The sequence below is a fragment of the Pangasianodon hypophthalmus genome, chromosome 3, assembly GCF_027358585.1.
Source record: "Pangasianodon hypophthalmus isolate fPanHyp1 chromosome 3, fPanHyp1.pri, whole genome shotgun sequence".
Lineage (NCBI taxonomy): Eukaryota > Metazoa > Chordata > Actinopteri > Siluriformes > Pangasiidae > Pangasianodon > Pangasianodon hypophthalmus.
This window is the reverse complement of record NC_069712.1, coordinates 32,677,789-32,703,145: the sequence shown is the minus strand read 5'-3', so window position 1 is coordinate 32,703,145 and position 25,357 is coordinate 32,677,789. Positions and strand designations below refer to the sequence as shown.

At 37.7% G+C, this 25,357-nt stretch overlaps 2 protein-coding genes across 2 annotated transcripts; both read right to left on the bottom strand.

Annotated features, from left to right (window-relative positions):
* Window positions 1–492: 492 nt before the first annotated feature.
* On the bottom strand, window positions 493–4,512 carry tmem234 (transmembrane protein 234). The gene is made up of 5 exons (XM_026939080.3): window positions 3,729–4,512; window positions 2,654–2,805; window positions 2,057–2,123; window positions 1,287–1,379; window positions 493–851 (listed from the first exon to the last, which is right to left on the bottom strand). The coding sequence occupies exons 1-5, from the start codon at window positions 3,739–3,741 to the stop codon at window positions 745–747; spliced, it is 432 nt and encodes a 143-aa protein (XP_026794881.2). The 5' UTR covers window positions 3,742–4,512; the 3' UTR covers window positions 493–744.
* A 717-nt stretch (window positions 4,513–5,229) lies between these two features.
* LOC113542147 (CD276 antigen) lies at window positions 5,230–24,094 on the bottom strand. The gene is made up of 4 exons (XM_026939500.3): window positions 23,913–24,094; window positions 15,470–15,820; window positions 14,536–14,826; window positions 5,230–7,572 (listed from the first exon to the last, which is right to left on the bottom strand). Exons 1-4 carry the CDS (start codon window positions 23,956–23,958, stop codon window positions 7,379–7,381), a joined length of 882 nt encoding a protein of 293 aa, XP_026795301.2. The 5' UTR covers window positions 23,959–24,094; the 3' UTR covers window positions 5,230–7,378.
* Between the last annotated feature and the right edge of the window lie 1,263 nt (window positions 24,095–25,357).

Genomic DNA, 25,357 nt, shown 5'->3' with positions numbered 1-25,357 from the left:
ATTTTCATGTCCTAGCCAAAGTTCACAAAAAAAAACCCAAAAAAACAAAACTGTCACTGACTAGCTATGTTCAGTATTGCAATAAAAAAAACTAAATAAATAGCCATCAGTGGAAATCCATTTATAACACACAGATGGATGTGATTTGTTCAACTAGGACATGATCCTGGCTCAACTGTGACTTTAACCAATCACAGAGATCCAGTGTATCCTCCAAGGCAGGAAAAGTTACACTGGATTCAGCTGCAGTCGTCCATTTAAGTCGTATGAATGCTAGGACTGTTAATAGTCTGTACGCACAGCTAGCTAACATTAGCTCAGCAAGGCATCACACCAAACATCTAAGTCGTCTTAACAGCAGTCAATACAAATGGCACGAGCCCTCGCTTAAAGGAGTGATGAGGAAGGTGCAGCTTCAATCTTATTTTTTTTAAAGAAATCAAGGATCTTGTTCAATATTTAGTAAAGTTAGGCAATAACACTGAGTCGTAATTGTTATAATTATTATTATTATTAGGGTAGTAAGAAATAACTTACATAAATACATATTTTAAAAAAGAAAGATGTGGTCATGGTAATATCTACTGCCTTGAAATTTTTCACATATTTACAACTGGAGAAGTGTGAGGTAAACGATGATGACATCACATCCCACGGCAACGACCGGTTAAAAAGGAATATCGATCCGGGAACATGTCCTACGCAAAGTACTGATGTTCACCATGACATAAAGATGGTTCTGGTCTAGATTGATGGAGTGGTGTGGACTCCTGCACTGTCGGATTCTGAGACAGAGCTCAACACACACAGCGTCACACCAGCTGTAATGAGCACCATCCCCAACACCGCACCTGAGAGAGAGAGAGAGAGAGAGAGAGAGAGAGAGAGAGAGAGAGAGGAGGAATGTTTAAATTGTGCTAGCTACCAAACAGTCTACTGTCATCATACAAAGATGGAGTACTCGGGTAAGTAACACCCAATAGGAAGGTAATAAATCAAATATTTTGAAATATTATGTGCTTTATTGTCATTCCCCGGGCGAGTGGAGAAAGGAGGAGCATGTGGACGAGTGTGTGTTAATACATGTTCTCAAAAAACCTTTGAAATGTTACTGAATTGGTTCATGACTTCATTCAGATTTATACGCTTCTGCAACACTGTAATTCATCGTGGTCTTATCAGTAAAGCCTGTTTGAATGTGAACTGAGTCAGAAAGGAAAAACAGAAACGAAGCATGATATTGAGACAGGTAATAATACAAAAAAAATGTAAACGCTCAGACCCACTTTTTCCTCCAAATTCCTCCCCGAGCAGTTTCCCAGAGAACATCGTGAACACGAGGCTGAGCGAGTTGACCGTCGGCACGGCCAGAGACAAATCTGCAACATCCAACACAGTGTGAATCCGTAAAGTCTCTTCCACATCACACACAAGAATCATTTCCCATGTTGATGATCAGTCATTATCATTAATCTGTCTTTTAATCTCACGAATGTGTCGTTTAAACTCATCAATCTGTCTTCTAAACTCATAAATCTTTTAAACCCATAAATCTATCTTTTAAACTCATGAATCTGTCTTTTAAACCCATAAATCTATCTTTTAAACTCATGAATCTGTCTTTTAAACCCATAAATCTATCTTTTAAACTCATGAATCTGTCTTTTAAACTCATGAATCTATCTTTTAAACTCATCAATCTGTCTTTTAAACTCATCAATCTGTCTTCTTAACTCATGAATCACTTAAACTCATAAATCTGTCTTCTTAACTCATAAATCTGTCTTCTTAACTCATCAATCTGTCTTTTAAACCCATGAATCTGTCTTCTTAACTCATGAATCTCTTAAACTCCTGAATCTGTCTTTTAAACCCATGAATCTGTCTTCTTAACTCATGAATCTCTTAAACTCATGAATCTGTCTTTTAAACCCTCGAATCTGTCTTTTAAGCTCTGTATTTTGGCCACATTTAAAGGTGGACCGCATGGATCCATCTTTTTTACACCTTGACACAGTGATGATCTGAGTTTAAAAATGTACGATGTGTAAGTGACCTGTTGTAGCGAGGGTGAGGTAGAAGACCACGGAGCCGCTCTGGTTCAGCAGAAACGGCACCAGATACTGCACAGAGAGCAGAGTCATTACACGTCATTCAGTCTAAGCATTGTGTGATAAGATGACAGTTAAAATTCTTGATATTAGTATGTAGAGATTGGATTAAAAACTCATTTTATTACTACTATATCATTTTTATTAGCAACACGTCCCCATGTGACTGATCTTTGCACTTTTTTCACTATGCAAGTTTAAAATAATACATACTGCATATATTTTGCTAGATCTTTGTGGTCTGGTTTTCATTCAGTGTGCAGACAGCCATTGCCTTTGATTAGCAACACATCCCCAGTTATGAGCTTTCACATTTTCTTGCATTACATATTTCATTATTTTTAAGATTATGTTCTTCCCAAATCTGAGAAACCAAACTTTTGAATCCCTGGACTACGTAAAGCATCAAAGCCATTATTTCATACCCTATGGCGAGCACTTGGCTCTTTATATAAGGACATATCGTGCACTGTACAGGGTGTAAAGCTTTTATTGCTTCTGTATTTATATGAGAAGCTGAGAGTGATGTGGAAACGTTCTACCTTGACGTTGAGGAACAGAAACTTGACTTCAGCCAGGAACTGGGAGATCTTGTCTCCTCGCCTAACGTGCTCGATGCCCTCGGTTCCTTTCCTGAGGAAGGGGTTGGTGGCTCCCCATAACGCAGCGACCAGGAGGAGACACAGCACTTCCACTACACAGAAAACACTCATCTCTCATCATCAGCTAAAACCAGTGAGGATTCATTTTGCATGAGCAGAACAGCTCTCTCTCTCTCTGTTTGTTTAGGATTATAATGTGAAGGAGAAAATGTAATTATTATTGTGTGTAATTATTATTGTGGTGCACCTGGTCTTCTGTCAGACACGTCAGAGTCTAGGACAGCGTTTGAAAAAGATCAGATTTGTTTGTTTACACAGCTCTGGAGGGAAAATTCAATAAATAAAATTTGGAAGAAAGAAAAAAGTTTGGATAAATGAGTTTGAATGACTGCACTTAACAGGTAATAGGATAGGGGGAGGTTTATTTTAGTTAAATATTTACTTTAACTTTATTAATTATTTATTACATAAACGAGTGTATATTTATATATATGTACGTGGTATTTATTTAGATATTAGGCACTGTGTGAATAAAATATTCTCCATCACAGACAGCTCGTAGTACGTTCGTCCGTCCGCCCCCCCCCTACACTTTCCTTTCTAGTGGACTGATCCGTTACCATGGAAACGACGCAGCGGCCATTTTCAAGCGACGACGCACAAACCCTGTTAAAACTTTAATAACGCGAGTTTTTCTTACAGCAAAATATTCATATTTGTACTCACAGTTTTATTAAATAGATACTGAGTTTAGGGAGTATCTTACACCCATATGTTTGCTATTCAAACACCTTTTTTCCCCTATTTAATTAACACTATCGAAGTATTTACGGAAGTGTGTATACGTGCTAGCGTTTCTTGGAAACAGCGCGCGCGAGTGCATATTTAGTCATTATTCCTGCTGTAAAGTTTTACAAAAGGTATTTAAATCTCACCAGAAATGCAACACCGCTTAATAAATAAATGAAATGTGAAACAATGAGAGGTTTTTGTGCTGAAACATTGAAACACTCACCCACTGAGACCATTTGTTCTACTGCCTGCGACTCAGTCAGCGGGAGTCACAGCGACACCCAGCGGCTCGGAGGTGAAAATGTCTCCTTTTTTATTTAAAATTCTTTTAAATCTCAGTATTTTTCTTGCATTCATATTGTCTCCATTTGAAATGGGAGTTTCTCTAATTTTGGTCTGTTGTCCTGCATATTTTTGTGTCATAATAATTTGTATAAAAATGACAAACTTCACAGGCCTTGTATCTGTTTCTATAATCACGGCTTGTACAGCTCACCAATGGGTCACATCATCTTCAGTGTGTGTGTGTGTGTGTGTGTGTGGGTGTGTGTGTGAACAGCAAGCAGCTTGGGAGGAATAATCTGATGGAAAATTACAGCTGTAACAATAATAATAATAATAATAATAATAATAATAATAACTTTGATGTAACTGAGTGTCACAGTTCTTTCATTTCAAAACTGGCACCAATGAAGACATCATGAATCTGTGTTTAAAGGAAAACTCCACCCTGAAACACATTAAATATGTTTATATCTGAGTATTTCTCAAGATGTTGGCGAGTCTGGTGTTAGTTTGTTGGTCTGTGCTGTATTTTTGTAATTCCTGTTAGAAGTTAGAGGTTGTGCGCTGCAGTGATGTCACAGGAGTGCTTTTTTTTTTTTTTTTTATTGCTAGCGCAATTAATAGAAAACAATTACAACAGTCTTAAACATAACAGATAATGTTCAGTTTCAGTGTTAGCTCCTTGTTTTTCCTCACTCACTTTTTCACTTTCCAGAGACATTCGACATCATATTAACGAGGAATCCAGCGTCGAAGTAGAAGAGACGTTGGAGGAAACGCTGGACTCGGTGTCCCAGAATGCAGTGCAGCTATACGACGCAGCTGAGACTCAGCTCGGCTAGATCTACACGATGACGAGAGCTGGACTGGCTAAAGCACTAAAGCGCCGCCGCATCGCTGTCTATGAAGCAGGTAGAGATGAAGCACGGGCTAAAGACTCCACTGCTCCACTCTCAGCAGGTATTCACACAGCATTGTGGGTAATCTATGAAACCGTTAATCCAGTGAAAATAGAGCAAGGAGCACATCAATGGAAAAAGTTCAAACTGAAATCCTCATTTTGAAATAAATCTTGACTCTATCGAATTGCAAACGTCGTGTATGGCATTTTAGAGGCAAGTTATTACGAATATTTCTCTCGCCTCACAGTGCCACATTTCTGACACATACAGAAAGGAGCCAGATTGTGATTCTGATTATCTGGAATTACCCAGGAGATTTTTTTTTTTTTATCTGTGTGATGTCTGTTTTATGCACATATCATAGTCGAGAATAAAAAAGACGCAAGATGTTCACGCACGTGCGCTGACTGAGTCAGGAGAGATGATTTTTCACCACTGTCACGCTCGAACATGTCTATTTTAACCTGCACGGTGAGATCAGTGGAGCAGAATGACTCAAGATGCCTTTATCACAGCTGTGAAGAACTGCTGCTTACACCAGGTTTCATACATTTATTCAGAAAAGGTATTACAAAGTGTTATTATAAAACATATCTTTAAAACCTGTAAAGTTCTACAAAACATCTCGGCTGTACAATCATCAACGCATGCCTGTTTTTCTCATTGTGTTATTAACTAATCCGATCAGGTTTCGTTACAGTATAATAACTAATTTTATACCACAGCGCTGTTGGATTCTGGATTCTGATTGGTCAAGAAGTGGTGGTTAATTTTCTATAACAGCAGCTCTGACAGTAACGTAGCTGCAAATCATAGCTTTATATTAATGCGCTTATCGTTTCTATAGTAACAGCTCATTCACGGTGGATAAAAAATGTGTCATCGTCAACAGGGTGAAGTTTCCTTTAAGGAGACGTTTATTTAGCATTTATGGAAGGAGTCTCCAGTGTCAGAGGTAAAGCCGTAACTTTCACTTTTCCGACATCTTCAGGACAGGTGAGTTTACGCTTTGATGAGGAAACGACTGTTTATAGCTGCCATAATGTAAGTGAGAAATGGAACTAACTTGTTTCATAACATGAAATGTAACCATAAACGGATAATAAGTAAGATGTGTCATTCTTTCGTAAATAAAAATTGTTAGCACTGATAAATCGCTGTGGTATAAGAGGAGTAAAACCTGAGGAACTTGCAGTTATAGGAAACTAATCGACTTCAGAGTGATATCCGATAACTCCGCTTCATCACACCACGCCGTCGTTGATTATTTTCCTATAACAGCACCACACACAGTGAGTGTGTGCTTGAAATGTGTTGTATATGTTGGTTATTCAATGAGAAACGCAGCGTTAAACAGATTTAAACAATTTAAGGTATAAACAAAGAGCTCAGCTGCTCCATATCACACACACACACACACACACACACACATTTTTTTATGTAACACCCCAACGAGTGAAAAAGATAAAGCTAGTTTCATGTAACGGAAGAGTGGATCAGTTGTTCGTTGGGAACTTTTGAGCTGAGCCCAAGGACAGTAAGAGGGGATGGTCTGAAATGATAAATCCTGAGCCAAAAAAAAAACAAAAAACAAACCCAAACCATTCAAGTCCACTCACAGCAATGATGTTTGTCACCTTGTTCATAGCAGGTATGACTTGTTCTGGTGTTTTTTGTTTTTTTTTTCCTCAGGGTTTGAAAATGATCTCATGTCACACAATAGGATGTCTGTCTGAAGACACACACAAAAAAGACTGATTTATGATTAACAAGTGTTTCATGTTCCGTGGCTTATTGATTGTCTTTTCCTCATTGGAAGATACATCGCTGTTCCTCGCTACAGCACAAACAAAGAGGTTCTTTTTCCAGCAAGTCATAGCGTGAGGACAAAGACGTAGAGAAACATTCCTTCATTTCTGTCTCAGTACATTACCTGTCTTCTTAAATTACTCCAGAACGTATCATCTTACCCAACAAAATTCTGGTGTGAATAATATTTTTTAAAAATGACTCCCAAGAAGCTGAAAATGTTACAGCTGCAAAGTGCTGACACTGGACACTCCTTCCATAAATGCTAAATAAATGTCTCCTTACGGAAAATTTCGCCAAACCAACGGCTACACATTTTTTAAATTAAGTTAACCCTAACGTTATCTAATCGAACACTCCTCTCACACGCCTTCTTTGTGTTCCCGGTTTCTGTTTTTACTCTTCACAAAACATCCATTCACTTTAATGAATGATAGCATAAATTCCTTTCAGCTTCTTTCATCGTTCATCAGTGTTTCTTTTAGAGTGATTCAAAGACTCTTTGGAGATAAAAGGAGGGGTTGGAATACATCACCTTGTTTAACCTTGCTCTCGTGCGCTCCCATATTTCTGCCATTTTAGGTAGTGCAAAAGAAAAGAACGACAACAATGATTTTTCTCATTCTTGAAGTTAATGAGATTTTTTTTTTTAAATGCAGCGTGTTATTTTAATTACAAAATGCAAAACTACTTTGCATTCCTCGCAATAGCGTATAGCACAAGGTATTTAGTTACACTGGTCCTGTGCAAGGCATCATGGGATTCAGGAATATATAAGCATCTGCGTAAGACGTTTTAATTTTTACCCAACACACGTAGCTCACGGTGAAACGCGATCTGATGACACATCCACCTCTCTGTACCTCACAATCCCCAATTAGGCCTGGCTAAAAGGCTCTTTTTCCCTGCTTACAGTGCCGTTGGCTGACGGTTTCGATTGACGGGAAGCTCTTCTCTGCATCTTTATCAGCAGAACAATCAGACCGATTATGAAAAGAAACAGGAGGACACACAGCACACACAGGACGCTGACGGCTCTAGTGTTCGCTCCACAGCTGTGATTCTCTCCACCTAAAAAACAGACAGAACAGAGTGTGTTAGCTCCACGAGTACAGCGTGTGTTTATACGTGGAGAGCTCAGGACACCTCACGTTGCCATCTTTATACTGGTTTGTTCTTTGGATATGGCCGTGTTTGGCACACGTGTTTGGTGATATGGCTCTTTGCTTGCACAGTTGCCAAAACAATTTTTTCCACAATCTCCTGTTTCTCTGGAGTTCTTGTGCAATCTGCTTAAGTTTGTAAAGTGCCAGGTTTAAAATCCTTCAGGTCGTAATCAACAGTGTGTGCACTGTAAGTGCAGGGTGTGAAGGTTGCAATACATGAGGCAACGCAATTAACGGTTGTTCAAGAGTCTTACTGTTTCTTGGAAAGAAGCTCTCCCTGATCCTGGATGTGTGTGTGTGTGTGTGTGTGTGTGTGTGTTGATTGACCTACACCACTTATAAGGAGAGAGGATTGAGAATAGTGTTATTATAGTGGTTATAAGGTTCCAGAGGAGATTATATAAGATCACATGCTTTGGTACAAAAACTGTGCTAAGATATCTGACCCTGAATGATGAACGATGTAGCGTGGAGCCAAAAGGAACAGTAATTGTGAAACTGTTCCAGGAACTGAGGCCTGGTGCGGAGAAAATTAATTGGAAGCTATCTCACAAGGTCAGACTTGTACAGTTTGAATTATCTTGGATGGGTATCAGAAAGGATTGTGTTAAATGCTGAACAGGATTGGAGTGAGGGTGATGTGTGTGGCTCACACCCACATGATTGGTAATAAATCATGTGGAATATGTTGACTTTATTCTCCATTTCAGTTCTGTAGGTTCTCAAGTTCTCTGACAGCACGGCATCTCAGGTCATATCTCTTTCAGTTTCGGTGTACAAAGCCAAATAACCGTCGTTTTGTTTGTGGCACAAATGATGCCAACCATACCTAAAGCTTGGGTACATCATTTCAGTTCTCATTAGGATCCGGTCCTCCGGAAACTGGATTTTAAAAAACTGTTAGCTGAGTATTATACACCAGAATATGGATCCATTCACGTGGAATAGTTTCATTTCCGTTTTCATTCATTATAAACCAGAACAGCAGAAACACACACCATGAGACATAGACAGTGGGACAAACAAGCTAACGACAGGTAAATTATTACTACTACAGTGACGTGCAAAAGTTTGCACACTCCTTGAGGCAACATTAAAATATATGTTAGGCTTCAGAGGTCAGAGGTAACAAAATGGCCAAAAGGTTAAATGTTAAGACAAATTAAGACAAAGATATTGACATAAAATTGATGTGAGTTCACAAGTTTGCCAAGTCTCCCTTTCTGAATACCATATAACAATCTCTGTTCTGATTATTCTGATTTCTCTCTGACTGTATCTACATTTAGCCAAGAATTCAGCTCAATAGTGCATATAATTATATATTTACATTAACGTTTACCTGCAAGATACAGACATTTGCAGCAATATACAGAAAAGCTACATAAAATATATATGATCTGTGTAATAAAGCTGAACGTACAGTGAGTTACAGCTGGTTTTATGATATATTTTCTGCAAAAACTTCTAAGTGCTCCCCACGGCTTATTCCAATTATTGTAAAATATATAACAGTGGATAAAAGAACAACAACAACGTCTAGCATGTCTGGTATTTTCATGCCTGTGGTCTTTCGCTCTCTGTAATAACACACTCCCTTTCACTCCTGGGCTCGCGTTTTTATTTTCGGGTCCGCAGTGTGACATGGAGATCATGAGGCAAAACAGGCCACATTCATCAACATAGGAGTGTAAAGTTTTGAGCACAGTGTTGCTGGGAAATGTGATCACCAGGCAAAATCTAGATAAGGACTAAGGTTGAAGAATCAGCTAGATAGCACAAAGCTGTTAAACCTTTCATACAGATAAATCAAAGGCAGAGTGACACTGGAACTAAGACAAAGCTATCAGGAATGTCATCATATTCCTTGGATGTGTTGAGACTTGGCACAACTAAAATCACACTGTACTGCACTTAGCATAGGCAGCAAACCAAATTTCTATTCTTCCGTCCATACTGAGAAACGTCAGCAAGTATCCAGCTAACAGAGTGTTATCAGAACGTTCAGCATGCATTTAACACGATTTAAGAAGGTTCGGCTGCAACACCCTTACAATGTTCTAAAAACATCTGCTGCAATTACGGTTAGCTTTACTGACTTACATTAAAAACTAACATTAGGAGACAGTATGTAAAAAAAAACGTTCTCGCATCCAGAAAACCTGACCAGAAAAATGATCCACTCGTGAAATATTTTCATAAATCAACATTTTAACACACTTAAGTTCTATTCGAAATCAAATCCATTTGACACAGACCAAATCAACTTTACACACATTATATCCCAAATATCATCCCTCAGCTAATATTCGTCTTAGGCTGCTAACAAGCAAGAAAAGCTAACCAGTTTAGCATTGTGCAAACAGCAGGACTACGCAATATGGCACTTTCTCAACATTAGCCAACGTAGCCGTCTACTAGTTAGCTTATCTAGCTTAAACCGAAGCTGATCCATGGTGTGTTGTAATAGACTGGCATCCCATCCAGGGTGTATTCCTTCACTGTTCCCGGAATAGGCTCCGGATTGAGTGGCAAGATAAAGTTGTATGACTGAAAGGACATGGAAGTATGTAACGTTACATGATTCCACAATAATATTTAGTTCTCGTGTGTTAACGTTCTGAACTCATGCTCTGTGATTTATTCTGCCTGTTGGGTCATGTTGTGGCATTGGAGTGTGATGACCCCGGTGGGTTTTCACTGCCTTTATTAATCTTATTAAAGGAAGTATACACACCCACAAAACTAAACCAAATACCCTCCCTTTGTTTAATCACAAAGAAGTTTACAAAAACAACCTGGACTGCACTTGGATGGAATTTTTAAATGTGTGTTAGGCTTCATAGACATTCACCCTTTATCATAAGTAACAAAAATGGTCAAAAATTATATGTCAGGATAAAGATATTAATATAAATCTATATTATTATATCAAGTATTATGTAAATACATAGGCATATCTCTTTATTTATAACTGTATATAGAGTAAATAATGCATAAATCTGAACATAAATCTTCTGTTCCAGATTCATAAACATTATTATTTTTTATTTTTTATTGTTAAGTCTTACTATTTAAATGTTTTCTGTTCTCATGTAAGATATGTATGTATGTATGTATGTACCAAGAGCACCTTAAAAAACCACAACAAATTCCTTGTGTGTCTGCGAACACACTTGGCAAATAAAGCTAATTCTGATTCTGATTCTGATTATCTGGAGTGCTCAGATTTACTGAGCGGTGGGAGTGGTCATAATTGTTTTGGAAATGGGTAGAAGTGGTCAGAATTCCTTCGGGACTGGGTGGGATTGTCAGAATTGTTTTGGGACTTGGTTTGAATGGTCAGAATTCCTTTGGGACTGGGTGGGATTGTCAGAATTGTTTTGGGACTTGGTTTGAGTGGTCAGAAATACTTGGGAGCCTTGACATGCGGCACATATAAGTACCTCAAAAAGAAATCCGACTAAGGTGTCTGTCACACTTAAGGACGTTTTACACAACATTTAAAAAAATGATTATATAAAAATAAAAATGATCATTTAAAAAAATGACACTAAATTACCAGGAACTGGTTATAGTAAGTATTTTACAGTAATCTTACAGATCATTACAGTATGATAATGCAATCTCTACATTTAGTGTAATTTCACTGCAGCTCAGTTTCCAGCAAGTTACTGTATATTTACAAGTTTCAGTTTTCTGTAGTATTTTATTAATTATTATACTTATAAGTTTAACAAATGTCTTTGTATGACTGTAAAGGATTTCGGGAAGCACTGTAAATTCCCTTTTATTAGCACTCAACAGAAGATTAGAAGATAGAAGATGATAATATATACAGTTCTGTGCAAAAGTCTTAGGCACGTGCAAAGAAATGCTGTAGAGTAAAGACGCCTTCAAAAATAATGAAATTAAATGTTTCTACATTTAAAAAATCCAGTAAACAGTAATAAATGAAACAAAGTCAAAGCAGTATCTGAGGTGCAGTGTGTGCAGTTTTATAAGGAAATGAGCTGGAAGTGTTACTGAGCATCTTGCAGAAGCAGCCACAGTTCTTCTGGAGACTTTGACTGTCGACTCGCTTCTTATTTCTGCAGCGAAACCCAGCAGCCTTCATTCTGTTTTTATCTGAAAAGTGTCTCTTATCTAATCTGCTGCTTTCTTTACTGACATACAAACAGTTTTCTGGAACATTTAATTTTATGCGGGAAATCTAAAGTTTGGAATCTAAAATGTTTTTGTACTGAATCAATACTGTAGAAGTCAGAAAATAAAAATCTGTAACAAAGCTTGTACTAAAAAAAAAATAGGGTGACTAAGACTTTTGCACATTACTATAAGTATAAGTCATACACTCACTTCCTTTGAAATTTCCTTCTACTGAACTATATGTAATAGATAACACATACATAACATTGTATTAATATACACACCCTAACTCACTTATGCATGTCAAAGAAAGGTGTGTTTGTGTGAGCTGTCCTCTGGTGTCTCAATTACTGTGTGAAATGACTCAATAACACTCACACACACACCCACACACACACACCACACCTCACCTTTCAGCCTTGACCGATTCCCGGTCACCATTTTACCGACTGATACAACACTTTTGTCGTGGGAGGGCCTGAGACTTCTCTCGATAACTTGAGAGCAGAAATGACCAAAAATGCACTGCAAAATTTCACTGAAAAAAATGTTGGATTACGTAAACTGCAAATCAGTGTAAACAGTGTTATTTGGAGAAACCCTTTAGTATTTGACATGTCCTGTTAAAATTAGTTTAATACTTCCATCTCTGCGTGAAAAGTGAAGGAGCTTTATCGCTTATTGCTTATTCTGCTAGCAAATGTTTGATTTTTTAAACGTGCTTTCCTTAAGTATGCCATGTTAAACACGTTCTCTCCATGACATTCGCTGTAACATGTTAGTGGATTACTGGACATTAAGCCCTACAAGGTGACAAGTTCTGTTTACAAGTATGTATTTACCTGCTTGCTGACATTATAGCATGACCTCCTGCTGCCATTTCACCTTAAGCTAAATAAATGTTACTCACTGTGGTGGGTACATAAGGGAACAAACGCACAAAATGCATATTTCAAGCCCTATGAGAGGAAAATCAACAATGTTTGATATTTATTGTGCCAAAAAGCAAGTGCCTTGTAACTCTTGATAAGAGTTAAAAAACTGACAGCTAGCATAATGTTAGCTAACCAAGCAGGACTGTTTTATCTTTTAGGAAATGTACCTACTGCATTTTCTTTTCTTTAAATTGTCCCGTTTATGCCAAAGCCGTGTGCCACCTGAGAGTGATATCTGCCTGAATATCTGCAAGAATCTATGTGTCCACTTTGGAAGTGCTGGAAAATGTGGGATATGTGACCGATGACTCTGTATATAGTTCAAAACGAAATGCATATCTCACATTACCCGACTTATTTGTGTATTTTATCGCTAGGCAGAGTGCGTTCTAATCTGCTTCAGTCTATGCAATCCAGTTATTATGCTGAATGAAGTCACCAGAGACTCCTGTTATAACAGATGCTGGAATGTACTTTCATTTCTTCTGCCTCACAACATTTTTAAGAACGCTCTGCTGCAGAATAGATGTGTTCACCTTTTAAAGAAATTAAAACATGAAAACATGCATTTTGATCAAAGAAAAAAAAATTTAAATGAACCTTTAATAAATTCCAACACTCCTCCCAAAAGCATGCAAATATTTCTTGTTCTTACTTTGCATCATCGATGCCGCAATGTTGAAGAGATGTCATGGGATTCAAAGCTCCTGAGGAACAATTTTCAAAAACGTCTCCGTTGTTACAGCAGGAGACTGTTGCAAGACGCAACCATTTTTACAGTCATTTTTTACATCATCCAGGCATAATTCTTATACTGACTACCAGTCAGAGTTTCACTGTGTACCGGTTTCTGCCTTGCACAATGATCACAGCAATGAATAAACTAATGCAGGAAACAGGTTTCACAAGTAGCGCTTTTCCTTCATGCTGTTGGAGTTGCGATGCTATCACGTACACTGTGTTTAACCTTTAGTGTTACAAATCAAGATTTTTTTTTGTTTTACATAGTATTTTGATGTACAGAAGCAAGATAACTTGAGATAACAAGATAAATGTAAATGTAACATTTTTGGGTGAATTGAGGCATCAAGAGCTCTATTCATCACTTGATGCAAAGCTAAATAATTTATTTATCTCAGAGATATTTGACTTAAAATAAACAGCTTTTGGACACAAACGCTGGACAGATTCTGTGGTTCAACGAAAATCAAAAATCTGATCTTTTCAAATCAGACCTGAGCCACTTTTCCACACGGTCCGAGATATCTGTTACATGGCTATGCGACACGAGCGAGGATCCTCGGATCAGATTTTTTTCAAACATGCATGTTCTTGTCACTCTCGTGGTCATCTCGTGGTCGTGAGCGGCAAAACAACTCTGGAGGACGGTGACAGCGACAGTGATTATATTCTGTAAAAGGATGGGTTGGGGAATTGATTGAAGCAAAGCTGAAGGAATGGAAACTGAGTATTGTTCAAGAGATCAGTGTGCACTTTTGGGGAGTTTTTCATTAAAGCCAGATATGGGTCACTTGTGGTTAAAAAAATCATGCAAAGAAGCCTATAATGTGGGTTTATTGATTTGTCCCTCTGGGGAAACCCTTACATGTTCTACGTAGAACCCTACAACATAGTGTTTAACTACAACCCCTTTAAGAATCTAGGAGAACCCTTGAGGAACCCTTATTCGAACCGTTTGTCCAGAGCTTTCTCCAGACTGCAGCATACCCTCACTCGTGTTTTCACACACAAAGCGTTATGTTCTTTATTTTAGGACTAATTACCATATGTGATGCTGACAGGTCTGAGCAGATCCTGATTGAGGAGCTGGTTCTTAAGTGTGAAGGCGACGTTCAGGGAAGAACTCGGTGACACGTAGCTGCTCTTTAGGTAATACAGTCCCATGGGTCCATCTGCTCCAGCTGCGTCCTCCCTGAACTCTGTGTGGTCACTGAGGACCTCGCCATGTTCTCCAAACCACCTGACCTCCGGCTTTGGGAAACCCTCGGCCTCGTAAAGCAGCGTGACGCTAGAGCAGCTCACGTTTACGCTCAGCCTCGGTTCTGTGTAGAAAGCTAATGAAAACACACACACACACACACACACACACACACACACACACACACACACACTGAAACCAAACTACCTGATAACATGTGAGCATGATGATCAGATAAATTTCAGTTTCGTATGAGTAATTCACAAAAGACTAAAGATAAAAAGTTCCTGAATATATTGTCAACTAAGCAGCGTTTTTATTAGTGTATTAGTGGTTTAAACTGATTAAACTGATTAAAACTGTGTTACTCTTCTGACTTTTATCAACAGTCTTTCATACAATGTAAGAAACCAAATCTGCGTGTGCTCACAGTTTGATGGTGTAATGCTTTAAGAATGCAGTACACACAATACTAAACTGGCAGCTATTAAGCCTCTTGTCTCATAGTGCAAACTTCCAGACACTGAACATGACTTGGTGGGAAACTAAAATTATGCATCATGGATGAGACGCATGTTGGGGGGCATCTAAACTCTTCTCAAATTCATAACCATGACCTTTAGTATAAAAAAAGAGATGGAAGGAAGTGAAAAGACTTCAGTGGGACCCAAATGTCTGAGTCTATCACCAAGAACTGTTTATCAGAAAAGATTCCGTCATTGTTCTCCGGTAGAAGCCAGTATGTTATTACTGACTGAACATTATTCAAGTCTTCATACCTCCATATTCCAGCTGCACCTGGGCTTTGTCTGTGCCCTTGCTGTTGCTCACTGTGCACAGGTACTCCCCTCTGTCTCTCAGCCCCACCGGCTCGATCCTGAGTGTCGCATTGCCTTTCCTCAGCTCAGACACGAACAGCCTTGTGCGGTTACGGTAATCCGGGCTCTGAAAAGCCAGCTGATCCTGCTGGAAATAGAAGCTGTGGACGACGCGGGAATCCTCCACCCGCTGCCATGTTACAACCAGCGATGAAAGGTCAGAGGTGGAGTCAGGGGTGAACTCGCAGCCCAGGATGGCCGACTGACCTCGGACCGCGACTACGCGACCTGCAGGTGCGCTCACTTTAAAGCCTGTAGAGACACAGACACGCTTATAAACTCCTCTTCTCCATCTTTTTACTTCACCCCCTTCTACAAATGCACCTCACTGCATGTACCTGAGGTGAGGAATAAAACACTTGGGGGTGTGCTGTTATAGGAAAATAATCCACGACATGGTGGTGTGATGAAGCGGAGATGCTTCCCTTAAGTGGATTAAAACAGCATCCCCAAGTGTGTAATTCCTCTCAGCCACAGCAATTTGCCAGTTCATTTTTAATTTATCAGTGAATGACACATCGTGCTTTATATCCATTTATAGTTACATATTATATTCGCAAAACAGGTTTGTTCCTGTTCTCACTCACGTTATAGCAGCTACAAACAGTCTTCCCTCACCAACCTCTCTTTTTTTCTCTCTCTTAAAGTTAATAAGAAAAAACTCAAAGTATCATGTTGCTGAGGAACTGCAAAGTGGAAACTCCTCTGTCCTGATGACTGTTTCATTAAAAAAAAGAGAGAGAGATTCTTTCCATAAATTAATAAGTTAAATATATATGTCCTTAGAGAATGTACAGAAAACCTCACCATATTAACGCTTATAACATTTTCTTTGTTAAATAGCAACAACTTTTTTTTAAAATCTGTTTATTATTAGCCTTAGATTGTGTGTGGTGTCTGTGAACGAGTGTGGAATAAATGAAGCTAGAAGATAGATTGCGGACATCATTCCATTTACACCACTGACTATGATATTTTTATGATCAGGCTTGAAAACACACTCAGTTTTGATTTCTTGTCTGGTTTAGATCGTTCTTCTCACACCAGTAACAAGTAGCATTAATGTAAATGCCTGAAAAGTGCAATATGGTGTCCCTCAAAGTTCTGTTTAAGGCCCCCTTTTGTTCTTGTTTTTTTCTCTCACTCTTCTTTCACTTCTACGCTGATGATGTACAATTACGCAGTTTGACCAGAAAAAAAAAAAGACTGATTTCTTGGTCATATGATTCACCTTGATCCTGTAGCCATAGCACACAACAATTCATTAATTACTACAAATATCGAAAAGGTGAGTAAAAAAAAGACCCTCTTGGGATTTACTGAGGTAAATTCGATAAATCTAAATTTAAATGGAATAATTATGTGGTTCGGATTTCTTTCATTTTGTCATCAATGTGCAGTTTGTTCAGCTTTCCTCATGCTTGCTTGTTATATCATCTAGTTTCACTGTGCAAGTTTCAAGTGTTGGCTTTTTTTTTTTTTTTTTTTTTTTTTACAGGTTTTAATTCATTTGTTTTTCTTTTATTTAAATTTCGATTTCTTCATGTATAAAGACAGAAAATGGATGAACATGTGGGGGGATTTTTTTTTATACAGGTCTATAAAGTGTAGCATTAAGCGTTTTATCTCAGCAACTGAGACTTTTCCCAGTGTCTCTCGCACACGCTGTACACTCATCCTGTACAAACTGGTTCCTTCTGTCCTGTGTCCCTCTCTTATTTGTAATCCACACTAGCCCTTTTTCCCTCCACACGTCCTTGAATCATTCCACCTGCTCAAACACTACGGCCAAGTTAAAGCAAAAGCAAAAGCACTACGGCCAAGAGCAGCATGCTAAAGCAAGCCCTGAATCAAATGTAAGCAACTGAAGAGATGAATACCCAGAGGGCATGTTTTTTTCATACTTATTATTATTAATGGGTCCATGTGATTTTTTTTACATGGCTTACTGGGCAGGAAATTACATGCTCAAATGGCATGCCTTCAGTAGAAGCTGGAATCTACTTGAATACAGCCACAGAAAACCTAGCTACTTATTCATACATTTCTTTATGGTCTTGCAACAACATGATGTTGGTGGAAAACTGGTGCATAATGGCGATCACCATCATTTTTTCTTCAGATATTTAAATAGACCATGTGCTTCCTGTAGTTACAGGCTTCCACAGGGTTCTGAACAAGACTTCTATTCAAGGACTGTGGTAACCTGACCTTACACAAACCTGGATGGATGAAAAAAAAGGACGACGCTGTGCTGAAGGTTTTACGGGAATAGCTCAGACTGAGACATACAAAACATGGAGAAAGGAGCTTCTGAAAATATTTATTGCTGCCTTTCAGATGTATTATAATTTAAAGTGACTTTTTTTTTGTTTGAATCACATTAAAAGACTCCATTTTGTATTTTATACCTTTAGGTTGAAACACCCCAAATTATATAACTATTAAGGTAAACACCCTAAACAAATGTGTTATATTACCTTTAATAATGTCACAAATTCCCAGTGGAAAGCTTACATGTTGTCCATGTGCGTTTAGTTTGGTTCTAGTCCTTTCTCTGCCTCTGCTCTGACATTGGTTGGTTACTCTGATGGGTTCTTCTGTTCTGTGTTTCATCTTGTTATTTCTGTTCTTGTTTTGCAAAGTCTTGCCAGTTGTATTGAGCATTTCTGAGTGTTATTTATTTGTCTATTATTTCCAACAAGAGTTTCCAACTCTTGCTTGTGTTGTCATGTTCGAATATGGATCTCTCTTCAACCGCATTGTCCACACACGAGCGCCCTGCCTCATCGCCATTTGGTTACTCTGTTTACTCTAACACTGTTATTTGGGTGTATTGTTATATAACCTGTAGGTGCAAGGCTTTAATTCAAACCTTGTCTTTATTCTTGCTGTTGCTTCTGGTCAACTTGTGAAAGCTGAGTTCTGCAGAATTGGGAGGGGCCACAGGAAGCCCACAGGTTTTTTTTACGTGACACGGTCTGGTTTTTAATGAAAGGGTGTTTATTTCTGGGATGTTGACCACATTTCAGTGTTAGCCACTAACTACATTTTTTTCCTGACTGAGCCAGCAGAAAACCTGTTGTGTTTTTAATGTTTTTTTAGTAAACAATTTTCTTTTCATAGTTAAATTAGTGCCAGAACAGGAACAGGTGCTGGAACATATGATTTGGGTATTGATTTTTTTTTTTTTTTTAAACACAGGCTGCTCTTATTTTGCTATTTTATGAAGTTCTATGTATAAATGGTATTTCTGAGAGAAATGATGTCTTTTCAGGTGAGTGATTGATGATTTAGAAGTGCAGATTTTCACTAAGACAGTTAGTTAGCACACTAAAAAGGCAAGCTTCAAACACTTAAATGTCCTGGCAGTCTAAATATCATCAGGCTGTTCCTTTGTAGAAGCAGAGTTTTAGGGAAATGAAGGTAAAGTATCATTGCTGCTAAAGGGAGTGTTTTATTTGAAATCCAGAGCTAATGGAGGGAAGCATAACCTGGAAGTAATTTTGTTCGCAGTTTGTTCCACAACAGTAAAAATAACCATAAATGGATAAAAAGTACGACAGTTTGTTCTATAATAAATAAAAATTGTACTAATTGGCAAATTGCTGTGGTATGAAAGGAATAAAACAATTTCTATAACACTTAACACATGCTGTTACAGGAAATTAATCAGCTTTAGGGTGGAAACAGTAACTCCACTTCATCACATCACCCCATCACTGATTGTAGACAGTGTTTTATTCCGTAATTCGTTGTCCTGGTTATAGCAGTGTTTTGTTTCCAAACAGAGCCCTTTTACACTCAGCGGTTTATCCATCAGGACTCAGTGGTTACCTAAAAACATGGCAATGTGACACTGTAGGAGTCTTCAAAAAAAAACAAACAAAAAAAAAACTGTAATCATCCATCTGATTATTTCCTTTAGGAAAAACATATTTGAGCAGCAGACTGGAACAAGCCAGCGCAGGAGTGGGATGCAGCACACAAGAACGTACTTGAAGGGTTTATTTTAGTTTAAAACCTCAGGTGTTATAGCATAAAGCGGATATTAGAATACGTGCACACATGCAGGCAGACACAGAGCTGAACCGAAAAATAAAGATAAAAAACCACAGCAAACCACTAGGGAACACCTCAGCAGAGCAATAATACAAGGTTTTGTGATGACACAATATGGTATAATCTCTGTATAAATACATCAACTAAAAACAGGGAGCAAACCACAGCTGGAGTAAACTGCGGCCGTGGAAGTGGTGGGATGGACAAAAACACAGGTTCTGGTGACTCATTGAGGACAGACTCTAGTCTGAAAGCCATAAGAAAATAGTTTTTTGGGTTTTTTTTTTGTATGAGTCTCTTGGTTTTGTAGATGGAAATAAGCTAGCATATATAACAAATGACCAAAAAAAAAAAAATCTTTTCCAGATGTTCTTATTTTAATTTTACTGTTTATAATGTCCAGGAAGTCTGGCGTCCAATTTGCGTCCAATCAAATGCTCTCTAGAACCCATTTCAAACTGCGAGTACTTCGTTACAGTACAAGCTATTTAGGATCAATCATGGGTGTGCGTTGGTCATGCAGCTTCCCGAATGTTAAACCCCCTTACAAATCACGACTCTCAAGCCATTTCATAAGCGCTTTAACACAGACACGGCAGAACTCTAAGCTGAACTGACAGACGAAGAAAGTTTTTTAGCTAGCCTACTGTTAACTGTAGCTTGCTTGCGTGTAGGCTTGTAGCTATTTTACCGATCCCAGAGACGCTCATTTTAGCAGCAACCACAAGACCAGTTTTAGAATTTAGCAAAGAGTAGTAGTAGATCATTACTACATCATAAATGCCATTATATTCCTTGAAGGCAAAACAAAGAACGTAAATGAATGAAGTTTCAGCAATGCTAATGTATGAAAAACAATCCACATGACATTTAATGTCAACAATGATTTGGATAGTTTGGCAAAGTCAAGCTAGCTAGCTAACACACACCTGTAACCAACTGCAGAGCAAGCGACACAGTTTGCCTTTCAGCATCAGTAACGTCTCTGGTTATGGGGTTAAGCAGATCCACTGCCCACACAAACCCAAAGTTGTTCTTTTTCAATATTTTGGCTTTGGAAATGATTAAAAACCAGCACACTGTACCTGTTGTGTGATAGGGGAAAGCTAGCTGTACTATGTGGAAGTGGTTTCAATCCTAAAATAAGCTTCCACATTATTGCGCTTGTGGAAAAACAGGGTTTATCAGTGACGGAGCAAAAACAAAATTGATTTAGAAAACAATAAACTAACTGAGAACACCTGTAATGGATGGAAAAACCCAGCATTGCTCTTCCACTCTCGTGAAAATTCCAGACCTGCTGTTTTCAAAAGAAACTCATGGGCAGTCGGATCATTTCAGTCCAATGCGGATTGCCACCCCTGTGATTTTATGAGACTGTTTTAAAGGCCAGTTTTTATTTACCGCTTCTCACTAGCTACTGAACTGATTTGTGCTTTGAAAGCAGCAGGAGAAACAACACACATTATGAGAACACTGTTTCTAGGAAACCAAACAGGTGGAAGACGAGCAGGAGAAAAGCTAATGACTGAAGCTATTAATGTAGTCTTTTAAACCGAATTGAGAATATCAACTTTTACCTCAGATGTGTTGATTAATTACCAAAAAAGGCTCAACATGGCTAAAATTCCACTGTAATAACACCTAGCATCGAGCGCAAACCCAACTTCCGTGGGTTCAGCTGTACTGAGAAATGTCAACAACACGCACACCTGGAGCTGTCAGAAAACTTGGTAACACTTTATTGTAAACTACATTGTAGGGGTTAAAGAATCAGAAGATTTGGATTGATGCATTGATTTAAAAAAGGACTGAGATAAATCGAGGCAACAATCATTCTGATACTTAAACTAGTCCTTCTCACAAATTATTATTCACAAATTAACAGCAGGCCTTCCCCAAATTCTGAACAAAGTTGCTGTCATATCGATGGGAAAATACTAAACTGAATCATATCGTGTCGTAGCAGATTCAGTGGTATCGTGTGGAAGCCTGAGGTTACCACATTGTGTCTTTAGAGCACATTTATAAGGACTAAACCTTTTATAAAACAATGCTTGAGAATTTATCTCAGGGTTATGTCAAAACTTGTGGGCCAACAATGATGTTTTATGTAGTACGTGACTTCATATGAAAGAGAGAAGATTGAAAATCCATCAATTAACAATGAAAATAAAAAGCATTCAAAGATAGGATGGGGTTCAGATGACAAGACACGACATGTTTCGACTCAGGAGAGGTCTCTCTGGCTATGGTTTTAGCTCATCTACATTTTGGTTTTGTTTCAGCTGTTACAAACCAACACACCCTATCTCGTTTCCAACCCTAAAAGGCAGATCCTCATCCTTGAGCTTGTGGAAAAACAGCACTTCTCAGCAACTGAGCAAAAATAAATAGATAAAAAAAACAAAAAAACAAAACCACAACCACATGCTGATTTGGATGGACATACAAGAACTGAGGGCATGCTAAAGGTTTTCAACCCTCAAAAACACAAAACAAACAAACAAACAAAAAAACAATGGCTGGGTGATTTATGGTTGCAAGGCATCGACTTCAAAATGTAATTCAGTTAAATCTTTATCACGATCACAGTATGCAGTCTCGATACTCACAATTTTATACAATCACAATTCTTTCTTATTTCTTATTCTTATTTCTTGTTTTTAATATCGTTAGTTAAATACGCGGTCTAACGAGGAGTAGGCCAGGTTTTCATTTCGAGTTATATACTGTATCTAACTGTGTATGTGACAAATAAAAATCTTGAATTTTGAGGAAATTTCTTGTTGGGATCTGAAGACAAAAATAACGCAAAGGTTTCTGGCTAGTCTCAAGTTTATCAGTTTCAAGTGTACACTTCCACCTAGTGTGCACATGTCTCAAGTGACTCGTGTGATTTGTGCAACGGGGATTAGTCCGTAAGTCAGTCAGTGAACAGAAAAAGCATCCTGTCAGACTGACCACAATAAATTCAGACTTCCTGTGTAGAGTAATCTCTAATCTAGAGTAACCTTTCTGGGTGTAGATGGAGACGTAGGACGATCAGGTCCAACAGGTCCAGCGTGTACTTTTTTTACTGACATTTTCATTCAGAATGACTCACAATTCACTGACCGAGCTTTAAATAACCACAGTAATGACTGTTGCAGTTTAATCTCACAATCTGATACTCATCTAATAAACAAATCTGATACTGCACCTCATATACACGTGAACAATGAAGGCTTTCGGTAACAGTATGGACACAGTTATACTCACACTAAACACTCGCTCTTAAATGACTACAATTTTCATTTTATAAACAAGAAAAACCTATAATTTACTGGCACTCTGTTTTTTTTTTTTTGTTTTTTTTTTGCTTCATGGCGAATAAAGCAAGCACATGGCCACCTCTCTTTTTTATTTCATAAAATAGAAAAGCCAACAAATGTGTGTTGCAATACATTTTGCATATTAGTTATAGTTTAAACATTTATGTTATATTTTTATATAAAAGTGTGTGTTGCCTTTTAATGTCTAACCTGCAGGCTACCAGCCTCAGCTCCGACAGTATTTAATTACGTCCTTATAACGCTCTGTAATTAAACTTTGCAGTGCAGTTACATTCCTCTTTTATAGTTCCCCTTTTCAGAAACGCTGTGCATCTACATTAAAAATCTAACTCATCGTACATTCACTGATAACTGGTTCATAATCAGGCTTTTTTAGATTGTTTTCTTAGTTCAGATTCCTTAGCCTAACTACATTCCCTCCTAATTTCTTTGTCTGCTGTAAGATCTGCTGCCAGGCGGGTTTAATAGGTTCAGTTATGTTTTAATTACTTTGTTGTCAAAATACAGTGCTCATGTGAAACTACGACCTAGCTTAATGCTTTATATATTTATATAAATTAAATGAATTAGATTAACTTTGGATCAAATGTGGCTTCGAGGTTCAGCTTGGAGAAACAGACAAAAAATATGTCTTAAGTAAAGAGATATCTTGAATTTGGCAGTTTTTTTGTATGTAATATTGTTTGCATGCCTGTTCTTTTTTCTCACATTAAATATTACTGAAATGTCTGAAGGCTTTATCACTGTAGCACCTGAGTTTAGACACATGTGCACACACTGGCATACATACAGCCAGTGCTGGTTAGTAGTGTTTATTTTATCTAATGTGTACTAGTCTCTAGTTTTCATATCATGTTGAACATTTTAACTATGGTTTATTAACTAGTTATTACATTGCACATTGCAGTTAAATAACACGAAATCAGCTTAAGAAGAAAGTTTTTTACCTGCACAAGTTGTGAGAAAGGCCAGGAGAATCATGAAGCAGTCCATCACAGCAGCAGCATGGTTTAACTACACACACACACATATATATATACACACACACACACATATACACACACACACACACATATACACACACACGCGCACAGCTTGCATGAGTCGGCGTGGCTTCTTCTACCTATTTAAGTAATGGCACCCTTGTTTTTGTTATTTCGCAAGGAGTCGACTCTAAGTGTCGACTCTTTAAGCGGAAGTGAATCTTATGAACATCTGATTCTTAAATATTTTTTTTTTTTTTACAATGCAAATATGTAACGCTAGAATTTTGTATTATTATATTTTTATTCTTTTATTATTATCAAATACTTTGGACCATTACTTTCCATGTATATTTACAGTAGCGGAGCTCTGAGGTTCACATAAACCCCAGGTGGATGATTTCTGATGAAAAAATGCCTTTGTCTTTCAAAATAAAAACCCAAAACCTACACATCTATAGCTTTTTCACTCACCTGTTAGATGTGACGGATGGAACTAATACACTGTTTTCCTACCTACACTTTTCATCAAATTTGAATAATGGTGCTTGGACCCCTTCCATTAACCCCTTGCAGCTATATTTATCTTTTATTATCACTTGAAGTGATTTTTAAACGATTCTGTAGCCTATGTCACGTGTTAAAAATAAACCAGAAAAAAAGCCAGAGCACATTCTTATAGAGGAAATACAAACATTCTTGGTAGATGAAAGTATTTCCTTGCTTCTCCGAAATGGGATGGTGGTTAACCCATATTATATTTACAGAAACAACAGGTCATTTCCTCTCCATCTTACTTATATTGAGAATTGCAGACAGTGTGGACAATGCTAGTCTATTTCGCAAGAAGAAGTCACCCACACCGAGTGGCTTAGGTTAATGCCCAGGTAATTACATATCACCACCTAATCTACACCTTAGGGCTCTCTAAACCTCAGTAACTGTGCTGTTCCACTTTCACAATGAAGCTATGAGCTATTTCCATTAAAGAATAGCATTTCTGACATTTCACAGCATTTTTACCATTCTATTTTAGAAAATAGTTTTTTATAAACTTCTTTAGTACTACATGGGTCTATACTGGTGTACATAAACTATACTATAAATATGATATATTATGTAACAATATCTATTTTTCAGAAAAAAAAGAGGTATAGTCAGTATTTTTATGACAATTATAAAAATAATATAAAATGATTTGTAAGCAGCTGATAGGATGTTAAAATTTTGCACCAATATTTTGGATGTTAAAAAAAAAACAATTAAATAATTAATTTTTGTAGGCATTTGTCATAGACAGTATTATTGAACTCAGCTCCACTGTTTTGCTGGTCTTTTTAAATATCATGTGCACTAAAAACACATCTTATACCTATTATTGTACATAGATTTATTTTGATCTTTTAAAA